This window comes from Anolis sagrei, chromosome 2 (genome assembly GCF_037176765.1).
Source record: "Anolis sagrei isolate rAnoSag1 chromosome 2, rAnoSag1.mat, whole genome shotgun sequence".
In the NCBI taxonomy this organism is placed as follows: domain Eukaryota; kingdom Metazoa; phylum Chordata; class Lepidosauria; order Squamata; family Dactyloidae; genus Anolis; species Anolis sagrei.
Genome location: NC_090022.1, coordinates 184,099,805 through 184,121,728, shown reverse-complemented (window position 1 = coordinate 184,121,728; position 21,924 = coordinate 184,099,805). Strand labels below are relative to the sequence as shown.

The 21,924-nt window shown below is 41.0% G+C and overlaps 1 protein-coding gene across 4 annotated transcripts in view; it reads left to right on the top strand.

Moving 5' to 3' along the window:
- Positions 1-21,924, top strand: part of STAT6 (signal transducer and activator of transcription 6) — an 85,257-nt gene that overhangs the window by 55,196 nt on the left and 8,137 nt on the right. For all 4 annotated transcript variants that reach the window (XM_067464239.1, XM_067464238.1, XM_060763016.2 and 1 more), the window contains 11 exons: positions 1,419-1,538; positions 3,130-3,318; positions 5,050-5,137; positions 7,240-7,362; positions 9,845-9,937; positions 11,048-11,254; positions 11,348-11,442; positions 12,949-13,085; positions 14,692-14,838; positions 17,533-17,590; positions 19,333-19,428. In XM_067464239.1, the coding sequence (XP_067320340.1) occupies positions 1,419-1,538; positions 3,130-3,318; positions 5,050-5,137; positions 7,240-7,362; positions 9,845-9,937; positions 11,048-11,254; positions 11,348-11,442; positions 12,949-13,085; positions 14,692-14,838; positions 17,533-17,590; positions 19,333-19,428 (1,353 nt within the window). The remainder of the gene's footprint in view (positions 1-1,418; positions 1,539-3,129; positions 3,319-5,049; positions 5,138-7,239; positions 7,363-9,844; positions 9,938-11,047; positions 11,255-11,347; positions 11,443-12,948; positions 13,086-14,691; positions 14,839-17,532; positions 17,591-19,332; positions 19,429-21,924) is intronic.

The following is a 21,924-nucleotide window of genomic DNA, read 5'->3' as shown; positions in this document are numbered from 1 at the left end:
TTCAGTTACCATCAGAGTTTTTCCAGTCAAAGCTACAAATAGTGCATCTTGAATAAACAACTAAAATGGTGTGTATCATGGCGTCACATTTTCCAAGCTATCTCTTTGGCTGCAGTTATTGGCTAGAGTCCTGTTGTTTTCTTGTTTGTTTATTTAATACAGTTATATCCCAACTTATTCCCACTAGTGAGGTTCAAAGCATCTTACAATTTATTAAAAACAAAATCGATCCCAAGCCAAAAACAGCCTTTTATAAGTATAAATATAAATGTTATCATTACAAACAAATATTCTGAAGTAAAAAAATTAACATCCATTAAGAGACCCACCCTTTGATTGGCAAAGACAGCATATCATTAAAAGCTAATTTCAAAATGTCTGGTGAAATAAGTATATTTTACTTGCTGGAGAAAGGAGCAGACACCAAGAAGGTTTTCTGCCTTGTTCTGAAGATCTTAGAGCTCTCATAGATCCATATTGAAGGGATTGAAGATTCTGAGTACTATCCAAAGGCACTCAAGTTCCTCTGCTGAAATGGTTAGACATTTTTAACTGGTGAGCAATCTGTGCATTCAGTTCAAGATTGCAGAACCAAAATTACACATATGGTGATGTTGTAGATCTGCACTATGGTGATGTTGTGGATCTGCACTGATGTCATCTTCCTGCTGACATTAGTGACAGTATTCCTTTGAATATTTCTGTGTGTTCGGTTGCTCATTCAATGTAATAACTTTGCGTTATGTGGAAGGTTGAACACAACAAAGGGCTTTTCCTCCATCCCAACCTCTTCTGTTCTGACCTCAGAGGGAAGGAAGAACTGGCAGTTCCTGCTGGACATAATTTCGTCCCCTTTTCCTTTTGTCTTATTTAGATTATAAACTAGAAGACAGGGAACTGTTTTGATGGAGGGTTTTAACATGGAAAGTGCTATGCATAGTGATGGGACTATATAAATTGATGATGATGATGATGATGATGATGATGATGATGATGATACTCTGCAAACAATTTCTGGATATTACCAGTCTCATTTATTTATTTAGTGTCAAAAGCATTGCATAAAGAAATTAGTATCAAACTGATAAAATGGAGGGAACCAGTTTCATGAATAAATAGTTATGACAAGAACATTTAGCTACACACAATGAAATTGAAAATTACACACTGATAAGCATAGCAACTGGTTTTTGTCTACAGCCAGTCAAATTTTCATTTGAGATGCAGTTCCTATTTGCTTGCTGCCATCTTCAGATGCTCTTCTAAAATTTAAAAGGCCAAACTCTCCTGCTTATAAATATGGCTGCAATAACTCGTTAGCCAATCTACTTAATTCCTGGAGCTTGTGTCATCCTGGATTGGATGTCATATATTGATTGGGGAGGAAATAATTTCCAACATGGCATGTTTCTTGACAGGCTTGAAAGTTTGGTGAACATTTGTTTCCAGCTCCGCATACAATTGGTTGCCGTTGGTGGTGAGCTTCAGTCCTCTCTTCAAGAACGTCTGGACAACATATTCAATGCCTTCATCAAAAAGTAAGGAAGCTATTGCATACAATGTCTTTCTTTGTCCTCAAAACATGGTCCTTCCTTTATTAAACAGTGCCACGTTTCATTTTAAGATGCAGAGCAGATGTTATAAGGACTTTAAATGGAAGTAGGTCTGAGGCTTGATTTGGAAACCCAGAGAAGTGACATCCAAGTGAGCTGGGGTAGAATGATTGTTTTTGGTTCATCGGTTCCAAAATTTACATATCTTTACAAGTTTATTCGGGAATTCAAAAATAGAATCCAGAAATCATGGATCTCAAACCCATTATTGTGAGCCAGCAAATAGCTTCAAGACTAATCACAAATCTATGTGGAGGCCTAGCTGAGAAGTTCAAGAAGCAAGTGCTAACTGCCTCCTGTCTGTGTCTTTAAGGAATTTTATACAGGGTGGCAGTAGCAGGTCTAATCCATTACCACTAGTGTCTAGCTTTGTGTAAAAGCTAGAGATGTCCCTCTACATCCGTGGTTCCAAACGTTTGGGCCTTCAGGTGTTTTAGACTTCAGCTCCCACAGTTCCTAACAGCTGGTAAGCTGGGTTGTTGATTTCTTATTCTCTCTCCTTATCCAACTATAAATTCAAGCTCTGTTTAATATCATAAAGATCGGAACAAAGGAATGGTTGCAGAGTTCTATTTGTAATTGCTTTCCAGTTGTGCTTCCATATGGCCACTTATGTATCCGTAGCTCCATTTTTTGGCATTCCTGATCAACTCTTTCGGGCTTTTAAAACATGCACATGCTCTGGAGCAGTTTACACCAGGGTATAGGAAGGAAGTCACATGTTTTCCATGACTGCAGGGATATACAATCATGCTAATATGAACATTTTGGGGGCAGAATCGGGTTTTAAGTGCACCTTTTAAACACATGCTTTTCAGCTGTTAACCCATTTCAGTGTGTACTTTTGCAAAACATCATTTTGCCCCCGCCCCCTTTATCCCAGTCTCTTCCGAGTTTTATGGCATGCGTAGAAGGGCCATAAGAAATACTGTCACAGTAGAAATGTTAAGTAAGACATAGTTGAAGAAGTAAGATGCTGCTGCTTATCTCTGAGATGACAGGCCAATATCCTTGATCTCTTTTACACATTTTTCCTTATTCCCCTTTCCTGTCACCAACATTTTGACTACTTTCAATTCTCCATCCATTAGTCAATAAAATTTGTTTTTTTATAATGGAGCAGATGGATAATTTGGGAGCAGAGTTTACCTATTCACTTCAAGATAGACTAAAAACAAATCTGTTGCCACAGCTATGATTTCTTTGATACTCCACTCTTAGCTCTAGATTGACAAGCAGTGAAGGGCAAGTGGTTCTGCTGCAGGGGTCATATTTTACCTTGGAGTCATCAATTAATTATTTCTACTCTGTCCCTCCTCTTGATCTGTTGGTTGGCCACGGAGGCTGGGGGTCTTTCCACACAGCCATATAACCCAGAATATCAAGGCAGATAATCCACAATATCTGCTTTGAACTGGGTTATCTGAGTCCACACTGCCATATAATGTAGTTTTTATATAGCTGTGTGGAAGGGGCCAGAGATCCCCATCTGACTCCACTTGTATCTCCCCTTCAGTTCCTTCCTGGTGGACAAACAGCCTCCTCAAGTTCTGAAGACTCAAACCAAGTTTCAAGCCACTGTCCGCTTCTTGCTGGGGCCTCTCTTGCTCAAGACTCCACACACATCCTTCATAGTCACCGCTGACATTGTGACAGAGAAACAGGCACGTGAATTGACCACTAGTCCTTCTGGAGGTGTCTTCAGGTGAGTGGAGCTGTATTACCAGTCCATTTTGGCATTTCTCTTTTTCTTTTATCTACATTTTGTAATGGGTAGGGCATGAGGCAAAGTGAACAAACTGCAAAGTGAACTGTAACGATTTACCTTTCTCTTGAACACTTAGTTGTCTCAAAATTCCCTAAAAAGGAAGTTTTGCCCCCAAGTGGTCCTCTGTGTTGCAGATATGCCTAGATTGTCTGCCTTCTTCATAGGGCAAGGTTTCTGGAAAGGAGGAAAAACTGTCATTTCCCATATAGAGTGGGGAGGAATCGAAGAAAAGAGGAAGTGCTTTTGGCAGCAACATCACAGCAAAGTTTGACTCTGTAAAGTCTTACAGAGAACAGGTTTTTCTGACACAGTTTGGAAAATGGGGCAGGACAATACAGTGGAGGACACGTTTAGCTCATAGGCTGCATGTCCCACCACTCTCCCCAACATGGAGGAGGCAGTGTTTCCTTTGACCAAATGGACACCCCGGGATCCTGAAAGATAGCTATCATAGATCGATTTTGCATCATTTTATTTGCCTTCTGTTGTCAAACTTGCTCTGTCTAGGCAATAAAACAGTGTATATTTCATAGAATTATAGTTGGAAGTCACCCTCCAGGGCCATCCAGTTCGACCACATTCTGCCATGCAAGAAACACATGATCAAAGCACCTCTGGCAGATGGCGATCCAACCTCTGCTTTAAAAGCTCCAGAAGAAAAGGCCCACCACACTCTGAGGCAGCATATTCCACTGCCACACTTCCATCAAGAACTTTTCCCCAATATTTAGATGGCATATTTTTCCTGAATTTTGAAACCATTGTTCCATGTCCCAATATAATGCGGATTGAACTGGGTTATATGGCAGTGTAGACTCATATAATCTTGTTCAAATTGCATTATATGGCAGTGTAGATTTATTTCATTATTGATTCTCCATCCAATTGATAGGCCATATTCCTACTACCATAGATAATGAGCAAAATAAAGACTATTGTAGACCAAATTAGATTCAGTGGAGAGACCAGGTGGAATCCATCTTTGAGTTATGGCTGGAAAAGTAGCCAGGCAGCTGTAAAACTATGAATAAAATTGGATAATTATGTGTCAAGTTCCACTTCCCACAGTTGTGACAAGGTTGTATACATTGAATCTCTTGTCAGAGTTGCTAAAAAAGAGGATGACATACCATATAGCAAGTGAGGGACTGTGATAAATGGTAATAGAAGGAAGACATGAAACAATGACGTGAGGAAAAAATTAACCCTGCTGCTGTCAGATTCTAGGAATTAGAGGGGGTGAAGCTTCCTACTTACCTCCATACTCACAGACATTTTGCAATTGTTTCTTAGAAAAACTGACAATAAGATGCGTAATACCATATAAGCATTTAAATATGTGTCATCATTCTAAGATTTGTTTACGTTCAAGAATACTGATTTGCCCCCAGTACTGATACAGTCATCTATTATTGTCCATAGCATCATCCCCTTCTTGGTATTTTAAAACCACGCAAGGCCTGTGCCTACCAAATCACGCAAAGCAAGACTTTGATCAATGTCTGTATATTTGTCTGTTTAATCCAGGAGCTACCAAAATTGAGTAGAGGTTCAACATTAATTCTGGGAAGGAAAGTTGTGTGTGTTGCAAGCCATCTGCAATTATTAACCACTTCTCACAGTTGCTCAAGTACATATCTATGGGTTTTTTTTCTCTTTGGGTTTTAGTGAAAGCAGTGGAGAAATTGTCAACAACACAGCACCTCTGGAGACAAATGCCACAAGCAATGCCTGCTGTGCTCTCTTCAAAAATATGGTAAGTGTAGCAATGGATTGTGGTGACAGCAAGCACAGCTTCATGTGGGGGCAAGATTAGCATGGATTGCAAACTGGGATGCAACCTACATAAAGCTCTTTACCTCCTGTCTTTGGTCTGTTTTCATAGAATCATAGAGTTGGAAGAGGCCTCATGGGCCATCCAGTCCAACCCCCTACCAAGAAGCAGGAATATTGCATTCAAAGCACCCCTGACAGATGGCCATCCAGCCTCTGTTTAAAAGCTTCCAAAGAAGGAGCCTCCACCACACTCCGGGGCAGAGAGTTCCACTGCTGAATGGCTCTCACAGTCAGGAAGTTCTTCCTCATGTTCAGTTTTTTTGAAATCTTTATTTACATTCTCTGACTTCATTCAGGAAGTCCTAATCTTGCTAAAACTCTTCAAGATAACTCCCTTTCCAGCCAGCAATCCTCAGATCAGGTTATACCACACATAGGTTTAGAACACTATGTGACACAACAAACAATAACAAACTTTACTGTAGGAGGAAGAAAGTTGGTCCAACAGGGAGACATTTCTTAGTCCATCCTGTGCTTTTCAGGGAATTGTATTGTCAAAGGCTTTCATGGCCGGAATCACTGGGTTGTTGTAAGTTTTTTCTGGGCTGTATGACCATGTTCCAGAAGCATTTTCTCCTGAGGTTTCACCTGCATCTGTGGCAGGCATCTCAGAGGTTGTGAAGTCACCTCACAACAACCTCACAACCTATGAGGATGCCTGCCACAGATGCAGACGAAACCTCAGGAGAGAATGCTTCTGGAACATGGCCATACAGCCCAAAAAACTTACAACAACCCATTTTCAGGAAATTGTTGCTCTTTCTTGAAGGAAAAATTAAACAATGGGTCAGTGTGGTGTTGTGGTTGGTGCACTGGACTAGGAATCTAGAAATGACCATTCAAATTCCTACTCAGATATGGAAACCTAGTAAGTGGCCTTGGGGAAGTCACACTCTCTCAGCCTTGGGGAAAAAGAAAAGGCTTTCAGGAAAAGCCTGAGAAGAAGTCAAGGGTAATCCCTACTGAACAACTCTTGCGAAGATAACCCCATGATAGGCTCATCTTAGCATTGCTGTTAGTCAGAAACAATTTGAAGACACATAACAGTGGCAATAATATTTATTTATTTATTTATTTATTAGCAGTATTTATATTCCGCCTTTCTCACCCCTGGGGGGACGCAAAGAAATTCAGATTGATCCAGTCTAAATCTAATTGGGAATCTGATTTTCTTCATCCTTCCTCATTCCACTGCACATATAGATGTACCCTTAGCCTCTGACTAGGTTTGGATATGACTGAACCATGGTAGCTCTGTGATTCAAGGGAGTTCTGGGTAAGTAGAGAGCTAAAGTGTTGAGCTGAATTCCCACAGAAGCTCAACTAGCTTTCTAGGAGTACAGCTACTGTGGCATTTATTCCTGGTAAACTTGGTAGTCAGTGGGTTTTCTAGGCTGTATGGCCATGTTCTAGAAGCATTCTCTCCTGATGTTTCTCCTTCATCTATGGCAGCCATCATCAAAGATTGTGAGGTCTGTTGGAAACTAGGCAAGTGGGGTTTATATGTATGTTGAAGGTCCAGGGTGGGAGAAAGAACTCTTGTCTGATTGAGACAAGTGTGATTGTTGCAAATGGCCAGCTTGATTAGCATTGAATAGCCTTGCAGCTTCAAAGTCTGCCTGCTTCCTGCCTGGGGGAATCTATGTTGTGAGGTGTTAGCTGGCCCTGATTATTTGCTGTCTGTTATTCCCCTGTTTTTTTTTTAGTGTTGTTCTTTATTTACTGTTCTGATTTTGGAGGGTTTTTTTAATACTGGTAGGCAGATTTTGTCTAGTTTCCAACAGACCTCACAACCTCTCAGGATGCCTGCCATATATGTGGATGAAACATCAGGAGAAAATACTACTGGAACATGGTCATACAACCCAAAAAACTCACAGCAACCTAGTGATTCTGACCATGAAAGCCTCTGACAGCATATTGGTAGTCATTTCTTCTGAGACTGATTCCTAATAAACTCTATCCTGATGATAGGTGGGATGTGGATAAAATAAAATAAAAATTACCTTTCTCTTCTTTCAGCTTCTCAAGAAGATCAAGCGCTGCGACCGCAAAAGCACCGAATCTGTGACTGAAGAGAAGTGTGCTGTTCTCTTCAGTGTCAGTCTGTGCCTCGGGCCCAACAGAACCAACTTCCACCTGCAGGTAACAACTCTTCTTGAGTTATATCACTCTCTGAATGGCATGGAGTTTCTTATGTACCAAGGATCATTGTTCTAAGCCATGGCAAAAAGGGATTTCCCAAAGACCTCAGAAACTTAATCGAGTGCTATTCATCACCTCTTCCTTTCTCCTTTCCTGCCCTTAAATACATATTTTTATATCCTAGAGAGGTAAATTTGGGGTATGGGAATGCATAGTCTGGCAGCCATAATGTTCTGAGGCATCTGCTTTAGTTGAAGGTCTGGTACATTCTAGTATGAGTGAGTCTGAGTTTTAATGTTGAGAGTATTAAAGGTAATGTAAATGTGAAGGATCTAGAAGGAATCAAACCCTTGTGGGATCTGGTTGAAGGAGATAGGAATAGAGGAGTTGGGATTTCAGAAAGAAATTGTTCTCTGGAATGCCTCATTTTATTTCATTTTTTTTGTTTTCCCCTGACATTAAGTCCAGTTGTGTCCGACTCTGGGGTGTGGTACTCATCTCCATTTCTAAGCCGAAGAGCCGGCGTTATCTGTAGACACCTCCAAGGTCATGTGGCCAGCATGACTACATGGAGCGCCGTTACCTTCCTGCCGGAGCGGCACCTATTGATCTACTCACATTTGCATGTGAGGTTGGCAGAAGCTGGGGCTGACAGCGGAAGCTCACACCACTCCCTGGATTCGAACCTGTGACCTTTCGGTCAACAAGTTCAGCAGCTCAGCACTTTAAACCACTGCGCCACCGAGGGCTCTTTATTTCATTTTACTTTATATATATTCTTCCCCGGTGATGCAGTAGGCTAAACTGCTGGGCTGCTGAACTTGCTGACTAAAAAGGTCAGTGGTTCAAATCCGGGAGTGGGGTGAGCTCCCGCTGTTAGCCTCAGCTTCTGCCAACCTAGCAGTTCAAAAACATACAAATGTGATCAATAGGTACCGCTTCTGTGGGAAGGTAATGGCACTCCATGCAGTCATGCCGGTCACATGACCTAGGAGGTGTCTACGGAAAATGCCAGTTCTTTGGCATAGAAATGATGATGAGCACCACTCTCCAAAGTCAGACATGACTAGACTTGTCAAGAGGAAACCTTTATCTTTACCTTTTATATTGTATCCATCACAGATTACACCATCTGGGGTGGTTCACAAAGCAGATTAAAACAAATACAACTAAAATCACTCATAATTGTTTTAATTATTGAAAGCTATTAAATGAATAAGGTCTAACTTAAAACCATTCAAAAGAATGCACAGTGTTTTGTAACAGTGAGGACAAAATACAGTAAAAAGGGCATGACACACCCTTCCACATTCCCCCAGTTAGTTGTCAAAATCTTATCTGAACAATGGGAATGTTGGGTTGTTGTAGGTTTTTTGGGCTATATGGCCATGTTCTAGAGGCATTTTCTCCTGACGTTTCGCCTGTATCTATGGCAAGCATCCTCAGAGGTAGAGAGGATCCTCACTACCTCTGAGGATGCTTGCCATAGATGCAGGCGAAACATCAGGAGAGAATGCCTCTAGAACATGGCCATATAGCCCGAAAAAACCTACAACAACCCAGTGATTCCGGCCATGAAGTCTTTCTACAATACAATGGGATTGTTGCCTAGTGGCAAAATAAGATCATGGAGAAGACAAATGTAGGAGTTCCACTGCTTGCAAGCCACCACTGAGAAGGCCATTTCATGTTTCCTTACATAATGGGCCTGAGAAAGTGTTAACAAATACGCCAGCAAATATGTAGCCAGTCCCAAACTTAATCCCTTTGGCACTCTTGAGTGCAGTAGGGCAAGACTTTGGATGGATGGCTTTTTTCTGACCCCCAAAGACGAGCTGATTCGAGTTGGTTGGGGCCCTGAGCAGAAGGCCCCTGTTTGGGATCAGGAAATACAGTGTGATGTTTGTTGCAGCCCTCTGCTGTGAGGCTTCTAAGACTGCCAATTGAACGCCATGGTCAGTAAATGGACAGGTATTTTGGGGTGATACTTTTGAAGGAGATGTAGTTTTAGAAAGGCTGCTCCCCGTCCCAATTTCTTATGTTCGAGACTAGAAAATAAGACTGGTATTTGGCAGTCACCCAGCACTTGAGACCTTGCAACATAACCACTTCAGCTGTTTGCTTTGCTTTGTACTGTAAGCCAATAGAAATACAATAAGTAAAAGTGGGCCAATAGTGAGAAAAGACAAACTTTATTACCAATTAAAATGTTCTTTTTTGATCTGCTGTAAAGAGATAAAAAGCTGCAACCCCAGAGGAAGGTGCAGCAGTTTTTTTGAGCTTGAGCTAAATTATCACCATTTGTTGGCTGGCAAAAAAAAAAAAAAGACTTCTTCATTAAGACTCAACTTGTCTTCGCACCGTCCTTTAGGAGAAAGAGGAGAGGACTTTTTGATTTACATAGATTTCCCCTTCAAGTTAGCTATAAAAAAAGTATTTGGTGATTACAGAATATTTCCCTTTTGTATTATTTCCATTCCAGGCCCTGTCCTTGCCCATTGTTGTGATAGTACATGGCAATCAAGACAATAACGCCAAAGCCACCATCTTGTGGGACAATGCTTTTGCAGCTGCTGTAAGTAATTGATCCTAGCTGAAATGGAAAGCTGTAAGTGTTTAAAAGGGAACAAAAGCACTCAAGTATCATTTGATCAGTGGTAGTTCTGAAGATTATAATCTGATTTGTGTGTTTGGATTACAGGTCTCAGGGTTCTCCAACTGTAGAGGATTCTGGGAGTTATGGCCTAAATAAGTAATTTTTAGAGTTATAGTGAATTGATACTTTGAGTCTCTTTGTGGAGGGAATAAACATAACAATTATTATTATTTGAAACACAACAAGATGAGTCCACACCAGACACTCTGCTGGCTGTTGAATTGGATCACACGTCGGACACTTCCCAAGTGTCTAAGACTGTGTGATGTATTGGCAAATAATGTGTGCAGATCCCAGTAAGGTGGCCTTTTGCAGTTGGCAGGTGGTAATTTTGTCAGCGCCGATTGTGTTTAAGTGCAGGCCAAGGTCTTTAGGCACTGCACCCAGTGTGTCGATCACCATTGGGACCACCTTGACTGGCTTGTGCCAGAGTCTTTGCAGTTCGATCTTTAAATCCTCATATTGTGTCAGCTTTTCTAGTTGTTTCTCTGAAATCCTGCTGTCACCTGGGATTGCGACATCAATGATCCATATTTTGTTTTTTAACACGATTGTGAGATCAGGAGTATTATTATTATTATTGACTAAATTTAGTGGATTCTGGGAGTTATGGTCTAAATAAGTAATTTTTAGAGTTATAGTGAATTGATACTTTGAGTTTCCTTTTGAAGGGAATAAACATTATTATTGTTGTTAATATTATTATTATTATTATTATTGACTAAATTTAGTGGATTCTGGGAGTTATGGTCTAAATAAGTAATTGTTAGAGTAATAGTGATACTTTTGAGTCTCCTCATGGAGGAAATAAACATAACAAACATTATTATTATTATTATTATTTATTATTTACTAAATTTAGTGTAAAGTCAGACTGGGTAGTGAAATTAGCAGTTCTGGTCTTAGTATAGCTATTTTTTTCCTGCAGTTTTCTGTTAGGTTGCTGGGGAACATACTAAAAATTTAAGAGAGAGAAAATAGCCCTACTGTGTCCGTGGTGTGATGTTCTGTCCATCTATCTCATTTCAGAATCGCATCCCTTTCGTGGTGGCTGAACGTGTTAGTTGGGATGACATGTGTGAGACTCTGAATCAGAAGTTCATGGCTGAGGTACAGACCACTAAAGGTCTGCTGAAAGAGCACTACTTCTTCCTGGCCCAGAAGATCTTTGGTGACAATGGTGCCAGTCCTGAGGAATTCCAGCAGCGCTCAGTATCATGGTCACAGTTCAATAAGGTAATTGAGTTGCTTTTGTAAAGAAGACTGGAATGCCAGGAAACTGGGCTTACAGGGTTCCCCCCTTCTCACATTTCATTTTGATATTTACAGGAACTTCTTCCTGGCAGAGGATTCACATTTTGGCAGTGGTTTGAAGGTGTTCTTGATCTCACCAAGAAATATCTAAAAGAATACTGGTCTGACCGGTAAGGGTACAGCTGGACCAAGGCATTGTTGTGTAGTTAATAGTTAGAGCATACTAGAGTGATTCAGATTGAGATCCCTGCTTAGGCATGATGGTCAGTGGGAGACCTTGTACCAGTTGCTATCTCTCAGTCCAACCTGCTTCACAGAGCTGCAGGGCTAATCAATTGGTTGAGGAGAAGCCCTGCATTCAACATTTTGAGCCACTTGCAAGAAACATTAGTTATGATTATGATTAACCATTGTTGTTGTTGTTGTTATTATTATTATTGTTATTATTATTATTATTTGAAACAGAACAAGGTGAGTCCACAGCAGACAAGAACACTCTGCTGGTTGTTGCATTGGATTATACGTTGGACACTTCCCAAGTGTCTAGGACTGTGTGATGTATTAGCAAATAATGCGTGCAGATCCCAGTAAAGGTGGCCTTTTGCAGCTGGCAGATGGTAATTTTGTCAGCACCGATTGTGTTTAAGTGCAAGCCAAGGTCTTTAGGCCCTGCACCCAGTGTGATGGTGGTGATGATGATGATGATGATTATTATTATTATTATTATTAATCCACCTTGTGGCTTGAGGTGGGTTACAAAATAGCTAAAAACACACAATCATTGCATAAAATACACATATTAAAATATATTTCTACAAAATACATCTATTAAAATACACAGAACAAAGATTAAAATATAGTGAGTTTAAAATTCATGATTAATTTAATTTACTTTAATAAAGCTGGTGGACCTGGATGGGATCACAGAAATAGTTCCTGGATTCCTGTTGCTCATTGCAATGAAAACTCCCAAAGCAAGAAAAGAAGGATTTTGTCTTGTGTTGCTAATTGATATCCTGCTAGTCCACCAAGTTGTTAAATACAGATATCACAGAGTGTAAATGCAGTTTTCAACCACACACACACCTATTCTTGCTTTGTCAAATAGTCTGTTTTTTGTTTGTTTGTTTGTTTGTTGTTGTTTTTTTGTCATGTCAGGAGCGACTTGAGAAACTGCAGGTCGCTTCTGGTGTGAGAGAATTGGCCGTCTGCAAAGACATTGCCCAAAGGATGCCTGGATGTTTTGATGTTTTTACCATCCTTGTGGGAGGCTTCTCTCATGTCCCCGCATGGGGAGCTAGAGCTGACAGAGGGAGCTCATCTGCGCTCTCCCCGGATTCAAACCTGTGACCTGTCTGTCTTCAGTCCTGCTGGCACAGGGGTTTAACCCACTGCGCCACCGGGGGCTCCTTAAATAGTCTGCTATATTACAACCATGGGAGAAATAACTGTTTTTTAAAAAGTCAACCATAGATATTATTGGTATCTGCAAATTCCAGTGAATTGCACTTTCCTGTACTGTATATTCATATCCCAGGGTCGTGCAGCCTGAGTCCCAGCAAACAAAGTAGACTGGCTCTTCAGTTGTAAATATCAATCTGCAAATATTGCAATGATGTATATTGACCCATTCTTTTCATTTCTTTCTATTGCCTCCCTCTCTTTGTCCCACACAGACTCATCGTGGGTTTTATCAGCAAGCAATATGTTTTCAGTTGCCTGAGCAATGCTCCAGTGGGTACTTTCTTGCTCCGCTTCAGTGACTCTGAGATTGGTGGCATCAGCATCGCTTATGTTACCTGCTACCAGGATGGTATGACTTTGTATGAGACAACTGCTCTCTTTCCCTGTTCTCTCAGCTATAATGGTAGACATAGGGTGCCTGAATCTCCACGAGAGAGGGTGGGTTGTTGATTTTTCTATTGCCATTTTATCTCTGTTCTAGACTTTTGCTCTGAATCAGCCCACCCACACTGTCTTAAGGAGACTTCCTTCTGATACAAACCACACAACATTTGTCAGCAGTTCTCTCACCCTCCCACCCACCCCCCAAACGCCCAAATATATCTGTGCAAGATATTGGTGGCAAGTTTTCCCCGCTTGATCATTCCTTCTGTGTAACCTATAGTGCAAAACCAGAGTGAAAAGGTTTTTGGAAAATGGAATTCTCCATAACCTTTTGGACATTTTGTAATCTTTGAAAAGGCATGACCTTGTTAGAAGTTACAACCTTTGGAAAATTGATGCTATAATCTCTTAGTAAAAGTATGACCTGTTGGAGACATAAACTTTTGGGAAATGGCATTCATGCAAGGCAATCAGGTTTCCCAGCTGTTTAACTGATGTGCCTAGGTATGTCTTTGATCTGTTAGGGACAAAGATATGCCAGTGCATATATACATACATACAGCAGAGTTTCAGAAGTGTTCTTTTTAGTTACCCAAAAATGTCTACTCTCCCTTAAAATATATTTGCCTTTAAATCATGTTCTCAAGAGACAAAAATAAGCAGACTCCTTTAAAACTAACACAGTTGGTTTACTCGCAAATTTCATGTATTCAGCACAGAGGTGCTGAATGGAGCCCCCGGTGGCACAGTGGGTTAAAGCCCTGTGCTGGCAGGACTGAAGACCGACAGGTCGCAGGTTCGAATCCGGGGAGAGGCAGATGAGCTCCCTCTATCAGCTCCAGCTCCTCATGCGGGGACATGAGAGATGCCTCCCACAAGGATGATAAAACATCAAAATCATCCGGGCGTCCCCTGGGCAACGTCCTTGCAGACGGCCAATTCTCTCACAACAGGATGCTCTTGACACGACAAAAAACAAAAAGAGCACAGAGGTACTTTGCATATACATCCAGTTACAAATACATCCAGTTCTCTGTGTCGATAACCCAAGGCATCCTTATTGTAATCAACAGTCCATAATCTAAAGCATCTCTCTGTTCCGAGAGTCTCATAGAGTCTCTGTGTAGTCTGAAAGTCCTACAGAGTCTCTTAGCATACCTTTCCTACTGAAGTCTAAAGCAAAACTGTTCTAAAATGGAGTCTGAGTCCTGAACAAGCCCAGACCTGATCACATGGTCTGTAGCCCCTCCCACAACAAAGAGTTAAAGGAAAACTGCAAACCAACACATACACATACAATACAGTAAGCAATCTGAATTATATACACAGTAAACAACTAGTGGAAGGTTGCTATTTCCAACAAAAGTAGAGAGGGTTTGTCTTACCTTACCCATATTCAGGAAGGTACCCTGCTGCTTACTGTACATAGCAGAGTTTATTCTGTGTGAGGATAGAGTTTTGTGAGGGGAGGGGGACATTGCTAGGGTACATTGGTGTATTGAAGATATGCCTTCTGCTTTGGGCTTACGTTTCGGTTTCTTCTGGTTTTGCTTTCTCCTCACTTGGCTCAGGTTCCACTCAGGTGGAGAACATCCAACCTTTCACGGCAAAGCAACTGTCCATCCGTTCTCTTGCCCACTGCGTTCTGGATCTGTTGCAGATTCAGACACTGTATCCCGACAGGCCCAAAACTGAAGCTTTCAGAAGGCATCTTAATGGTGAGTAACTGAGAGTGTAGATGTTATCTCTATCAGACTTTTGCTGTATTTGCACTTAATGAGTGTCATTTGCACGTTTTGTCCACATAAATGGCATTACTACTGACTCCTTCAACCACCCCCTGCTTGGTTTACCTATATACATATGTGTGTGTATGTGTGTGTGTGTGTGTGTATAAAAATCTTGAAAGATAATGCTGTCAAGGTGTTGCATGGCATATGTCAGCAAATATGGAAAACAGAACAATGGTCATCAGATCGGAAAAAATCCACTTATATCGCCATACTAAAAAAAAGGGAAACACTAAAGCAGGGGTCCTCAAAATTTTTAAACAGAGAGTGAGGTCACAGTCCTTCAAACTGTTGGAGGCTGGATTATAAAATTTAAAAAATGAATGAATTCCTATGCACACTGCACATATCTTATTTGTAGTGGAAAAAAAAACCCCACTTTTAAACAATACAATAATTAAAATGAAGAACAATTTTAACAAATATAAACTTATTAGTATTTCAGTAGGAAGTGTGAGCCTGCTTTTGGCTGATGAGATAGGGTTGTTGTGGTGGTGGTGGTGGTGGTGTGCTTTCAAGTCATTTCAGACTTAGGTTGGCCCTGAGCGAGGCCCAGGTAAATGACCTTGGAGGGCCGTATTTGGCCCTTGGGCCTTAGTTTGAGGACCCCTGCGCTAAAGAATGTTCAAACTTTCATACAGTGGTGCTTATTTCTCATGCTGGTAAGGTAATCCTCAATATCCTGCAAGGAAGACTCCAACAATACATGGAGAGAGAGTTGCCAGATGTACAAGCTGGGTTTAGAAAAGGCAGAGGAACAAGAGACCAAATTGCCAATATCTGCTGGATAATGGAGAAAGGCAGGGAGTTTCAGAAAAACATCTATTTCTGTTTTATTGACTATTCTAAAGCCTTTGACTGTGTAGATCATAATAAATTGTGACAAGTTCTTGGTGGTATGGGCATACCAAGCCACCTTGTCTGTCTCCTGAGGAGTCTGTATAACGACCAAGTAGCAACAGTAAGAACTGACCACGGAACAACAGACTGGTTCAAGATTGGGAAAGGAGTACAGCAGGGCTGTATACTCTCCCCCAACCTATTCAACTTGTATGCAGAGCACATCATGTGATGTGCGGGGCTTGATGAATCCAAGGCTGGAGTTAAAATTGCTGGAAGAAATATTAACAACCTTAAATATGCAGATGATACCACTATGATGGCTGAAAGTGAGGAGGAGCTGAGGAGCCTTCTAACCAATGTGAAAGAAGAAAGTGCAAAAGCTGGGTTGCAGTTTAACATCAATAAAATCAAGATTATGGCAACCAGATTGATTGAATGTGGAGGCAGTGGTGACAGTGGAGGCAGTGGTGACAGACTTCGTATTTCTAAGCATGGAGATTATTGCAGTCAGACTGAAACCAGGGAATCAGAAGACATCACATTGGCAACAAAGATTTGCATCGTTAACGCAATGGTATTCCCCGTAGTAACCTATGAATGTGAAAGCTGGACTATAAAGGAAGCTGAGTGAAGGAAGATAGATCCTTTTAAACTTTGGTGTTGGAGGAAAATTCTGAGAGTGCCTTGGACTGCAAGAAGATCAAACCAGTCCATAATTTAGGAAATAAAGCCTGACTTCTCACTGGAGGGAAGGATACGAAGTATTAGAGGCAAAGATGAAGTACTTTGGCCACATAATGAGAAGATAGGAAAGCTTGGAGAAGATAATGATGCTGGGAAAAATGGAAGGGAAAAGGAAGAGGGGCCTACCAAGGGCAAGATGGGTGGATGGTATCCTTGAAGTGACTGGCTTGACCTTGAAGGAGCTGGGGGTGGTGTCAATGGCTGACAGGGAGCTCAGGCGTGGACTGGCCCATGAGGTCACGAAGAGTTGGAAGCGACTGAATGAATAAACATATATATATAGATAGATAGATAGATAGATAGATAGATATATCTCCATCATAGTACTACAGCAGTATGACGTAGGCTGTGCTATAAAGTATAATGATTTAACAGCACACACACCCCCCCCCCCAATCAGAAATTATGAGAGGGCCAAAACAGAAGTTTTCTGCCAGAGATTTCTTTGAGAATTCTTAAAGGAAAGATAACCTAACCTAACAAAAGAAAACCCCAATGAAAAATCCGCATCTGAAATGATTACAGATTTGTGACAGGCAAAGGGGTTCATTAGCAGATCATTTCTACAGTAACACCCCCCTTTCAGTGACCCTACAATGTAGCAAGAGAGAGTGATGGTATTGTTTAAAAATGCTGTTGTGCCAGTGGGAATTTAGGATCGTTGCAGTTCTCTAATGGCATGGTATGATAATACTCTAAGTGTAGCACAGGCAGACTGGCAAGCTGAGTCCATTCCTCATTCCAAACCTCACTGGAAATATTGAGGAAACAATTTGTCTTGTGAACTGCTGTTCCCATTCGGAATATGGCATGGTGGTCTGAAAGGTATATCTTTGGCCAACTTCCTTCCTTCCCCAAGTCCAAGTTTAAGCATTGTTACATCAGATAGGTCAAGCAAAAAAGCCTATTTGATCTCCTCAGAGCAAATATATGAACTAACTACTTATGGGACAGGACTTGAGACTTTTGATGGCAGAAAATGGCCCTTGTTTTGTGCAAGGATGGGGTGAATATGATGTCTGTTTTCTTCCACAGCTGAGGCACCACAAAAAGGCAGTTACGTTCCCGCCCAATTGAGGATAACTGTGGACCTGTGAGTGTGTATGTTTTTCTCTCTCTCTCTCTTCTGAGGAAAACTGCCTTATTGACATCACTGGGAACTTCTCCTGCCTCTTCTTGTCTTGCTTGGGATGTTGAAATTGTATATTGGAGGTCTGATTCCAGTTTGACTCCATGGGCTTTTTTTTTCCATGTCAGGAATGACTTGAAAAACTGCAAGTCACTTCTGGTGTGAGAGAATTAGCTGTCTGCAAGGATATTGCCCAGGATGTTTTACCATCCTGTGGGAGACTTCTCTCATGTCCCCGCATGAGAAGCTGGAGTGACAGACGGGAACTCACCCTGCTCCCCGGATTTGAACCACTGACCTTCAGGTCAGCAGTTCAGTCAGCACAAGGGTTTAACCCATTGCTCCACCATGGTTTATTTATTTATTTATTTGCTTTATTTCTATACCGCATTTTTCAGCCTAATTCGGCGACTCAATGCGGTTTCGGCGACTCAATGCAGTTGAGTTCCCGACTCCATGGTAGCAGGCAGTCTCTCAAACACAGGAGATGGTTATAGATTAGTTTAATGCACCACTGAATCTAATGCACATCTCAATTTTCAAAACCATGAAAGCAAAAAAATAATTTGCTGGCAAATATAATACGCAGTGGCAATAAGTATACGTTTTATCATTTTGCCAAAAAAGGTGCATATTACAATGGCTGCATGCTAAAAAACAAAAGTGTTAGAACACCAAAGCTTTCAGCAATAGAAAAGAAAACCTTGGGTGCATCTATGCTGTAGAATAAATCCACTTTAACTGCCCCGATTCAATGCTGTGGCATCAAGGGGGCTGCCAAAGAATGCTGATGCCTCACCAAACTACAAATCCCAGCATTGCATATCCTTGAGACATGGCAATTAAATTAGAGATGACATCCCTCTGTTTAAGTTTAAAACCATTGAAATCAGTGGCACATAAGGGTCCTATCATACTACTTTGTTATTATTCTATTTTAAGTACCGTAGCAACTTAAAATGCTTGTGGTTTGAATTCTCTGGCTGAGAATTCAAAGGGCCCTCTTTAAACTACAAAACCCAGGATTCCAGAAGACATAATGGGAGTCAAAGTAGAACAATAGGGCTACAACAGTTAAATCTTATCAGGAAGTCTATGAGTAAATGTTGAACCAAGCCACACTTAATGGGATTGCCAATTAGTCATAGTCAACGTTACTCTCAGTTGACTATCACTGACCAGAAGTCTATCATGATAATTTTATACACGAAACCAGACTAGTATTACTGTATATGGCACATTACAACACAAACTTCCAAGTTTGATGTGATGGAAGGTGAGGAAGTTGCATAGGGGTCACTGAGCACCTCTGCAACACCTGAAAGACACCACTGCTTTGGCACTGCCATAAGCACTAAATACAGTGGCACAGTAAGGTCATGAAGATGGGAAAGGAGCATCCGTTTTAGATAATAACTTGGTGGCTTTGGAATATAAGAAGAGCTCTGCTTTATCAGAGGATCCATGTAGCCAAGCAACCATTTCCTAACAGTGATTTACCATGTTCTATAGCTGAACATGTGAACTGCCTACATTTTAAAAAGTGTGTGAGATGAACTGAGATCTGGAATTTAAATTGTCAATTATAAATGCAAATTGTGTCTTGGCATGGCCACCGTTTTGTTGGCACTGGTCAGTGATGAACTTGATATCCTGTAGGCCTTGCGAAACAAATGGATGCTGATGCAATCTGTCTTTCATTTCAGACCTTCCTCTGTTCCTGTTCCGTCACTTCAGCCTCAAGTCAACTCCATGAGCAATTCTAACTTGAATCTCGGAATCACTTCTGATCCGTCATATGAGTAAGTGCCAAGTCTGCAGTTTTCTGAGAATTCTTCCACTTAAGTGTGTGTAAAAACAGTCCAATGAAGCCTGCTTATGAAATACCTTTATGATCTTCTGTTACCCTTTTGAAATAAAGAAAATACAAGTTTGATTGAAGAATATAATTTCCCTATTATTTGCTCTAGAATTGAAGGGCGGCCCATATTAGAAGGAAAAACGTTGTTGTTGTTTGTTGTTATATTTTTACCTGCCTCTTCTAATGGCTTGAGGCAGTTCTCAACATAGTGAAAAACAAGGTAAAGGTTTTCTCCTGACATTAAGTCCGTGTCCAACTCTGGGGGTTGGTGCTCATCTCCATTTCTAAGCCGAAGATTTAGACTCCTCCAAGGTCCATAGACTCCTCCAAGGTCATGTGGCCAGCATGACTGCATGGAATGCCGTTACCTTCCCACTGGAGCGGTACCTATTGTTCTACTCACATTTGCATGTTTTCAAACTGCTAGGTTGGCAGAAGCTGGGGCTGTGTGCAGAAGCTCACGCCGCTCCCCGGATTCAAACCTGTGACCTTTCGGTTAACAAGTTCAGCAGCTCAGCGGTTTAACCCACTGCGCCACCAGGGGCTCCACACCTTCATAAACATTATATAAAATACAAATATAAAAACACATTTCTATGAAATATATGTATTAAAATGCACAGAGCAACAATTGAAATATAGTAAACACATGAGTCTAAATTATTTATTTATTTATTTACTGTATTTTTACCCTGCTCTCTCTCACCCAGAAGGAGACTCACAACAGCTTCCAGGTTGGCAATAATTCATGCCACAGACAAAGATAACATACGAATACAAATACGCCCTACATTAAAATTCGTTTAAAAAATCATGACATATCAATACATTGACTAAAGTGTTAAAACAATGTAGAATTCATATGAACTTGGCATTTTAATCAAAAAAAGTTGGCCAATTTGTAAGGAGTTGGGACCGCAAAAGGCTGACTCTAGAATTCCAATATTAACTTCTCTGCAAGTTTTGCTGATTCCCTGACAACACTTCAGAAATCCTACTGTTTCCTCAGCCAGAATTCAGCGGATCTGAAATATGTTTAAGTGCAAGAGCAGGGAAAGAAACACAGTAGTAGTCAAAGACAGGAGAGAAACAGTATCCCATCCCCTTCATACAGAGTGAATTAAAGGACATCCTCTGTAGAAGAATGCAGCATGTAACACTGATGTTTATATAACTTGTCACCTCCTACAGGTAACATCTGTGTGCAGAAGTGAATCATAAGGTTTGGCTACATAAACCATTGTTAGGGTGTGACTGACATCTGTATGCCACCCCCTTCCCCATCTCTGTGGGAGTTGGGATATGAAAATCGTCATTTTGTGTGTTGTTTGGTAATGCTGCTGTTGTGGGTTGTAAACAAATAAATACATGACTGGGATGGGGAGCCAACCAGCTTGGGATAAGAAAGTTCAGTGACTAGAAGTTAGTAAAAGCAGCTGTGTGGTTTGCATTGAGAGTAAAGGGGTCTCTATCTGCAACTTTTCCTTATCTGAGGTCCCATTTATAGTGCCATATAATTCAGTTTCAGAATGCAGATTAACTGCATTGAACTGTATTATATAGCAATGTAGACTCATCCAGGTCAATGAGGTTCAATCTGCATTATATGAGTCTACACTGATCATTAGAATGCAATTCAATCAGGATTATAAGGCAGTGTAGGTGTGCCCCTAGTCTGTATCCAACCCTCCTTCCCTGCATGCTGAGCTTTTATTTAAAAGAGGAAAAATCCAAGATTTTCGCTGTATACAGATCAGGATTTAAGACATGCAATATTTATTTTACTTGGTAAGAAGTAAACCTGCTCCCACTTCCCATCATTCTCAAGCCAACAGTTGCAAAAAATAATCAGATGATTTATAAGAGCATGTTATGAAACTCATTTTCAGTATTATTTAAGTGACAAAACATGTGTAATTTAAACAGGCAAGTTGTATTGGAGATTTTGCTGTTGCCTGAAATGGGTCACAACATAACCTTAGCTTAGGCCCTCATACTCAAACAATGGCTGTGATGTCTGAGTCGGTTTATTTATTTATTCCATGTCAGAAGCATTGCATACATAAGTATAAAACTGATGAAAATAGAAGGAACCTACTACACACAGCTGTGAAAGGGAAAGGCATTATTCGTTCAGTCACTTCTGACTCTTCGTGACCTCATGGACCAGCCCACGCCAGAGCTCCCTATTGACTGTGGCCATTCCCTGCTCTTTCAGAGTCAAGGCAGTCACTTCAAGGATACCATCCATCCATCTTGCCCTTGGTCAGCCCCTCTTTCTTTTTCCTTCCATTTTCCCCAGCATAATTGTCTTCTCCAAGCCTTCCTGCCTTCTCATTAAGTGGACAAAGTACTTCATCTTGGCCTCTACTATCCTTCCTTCTAATGAGCAATCAGGCTTTATTTCTTGGAGTATGGACTGGTTGTATCTTCTCAC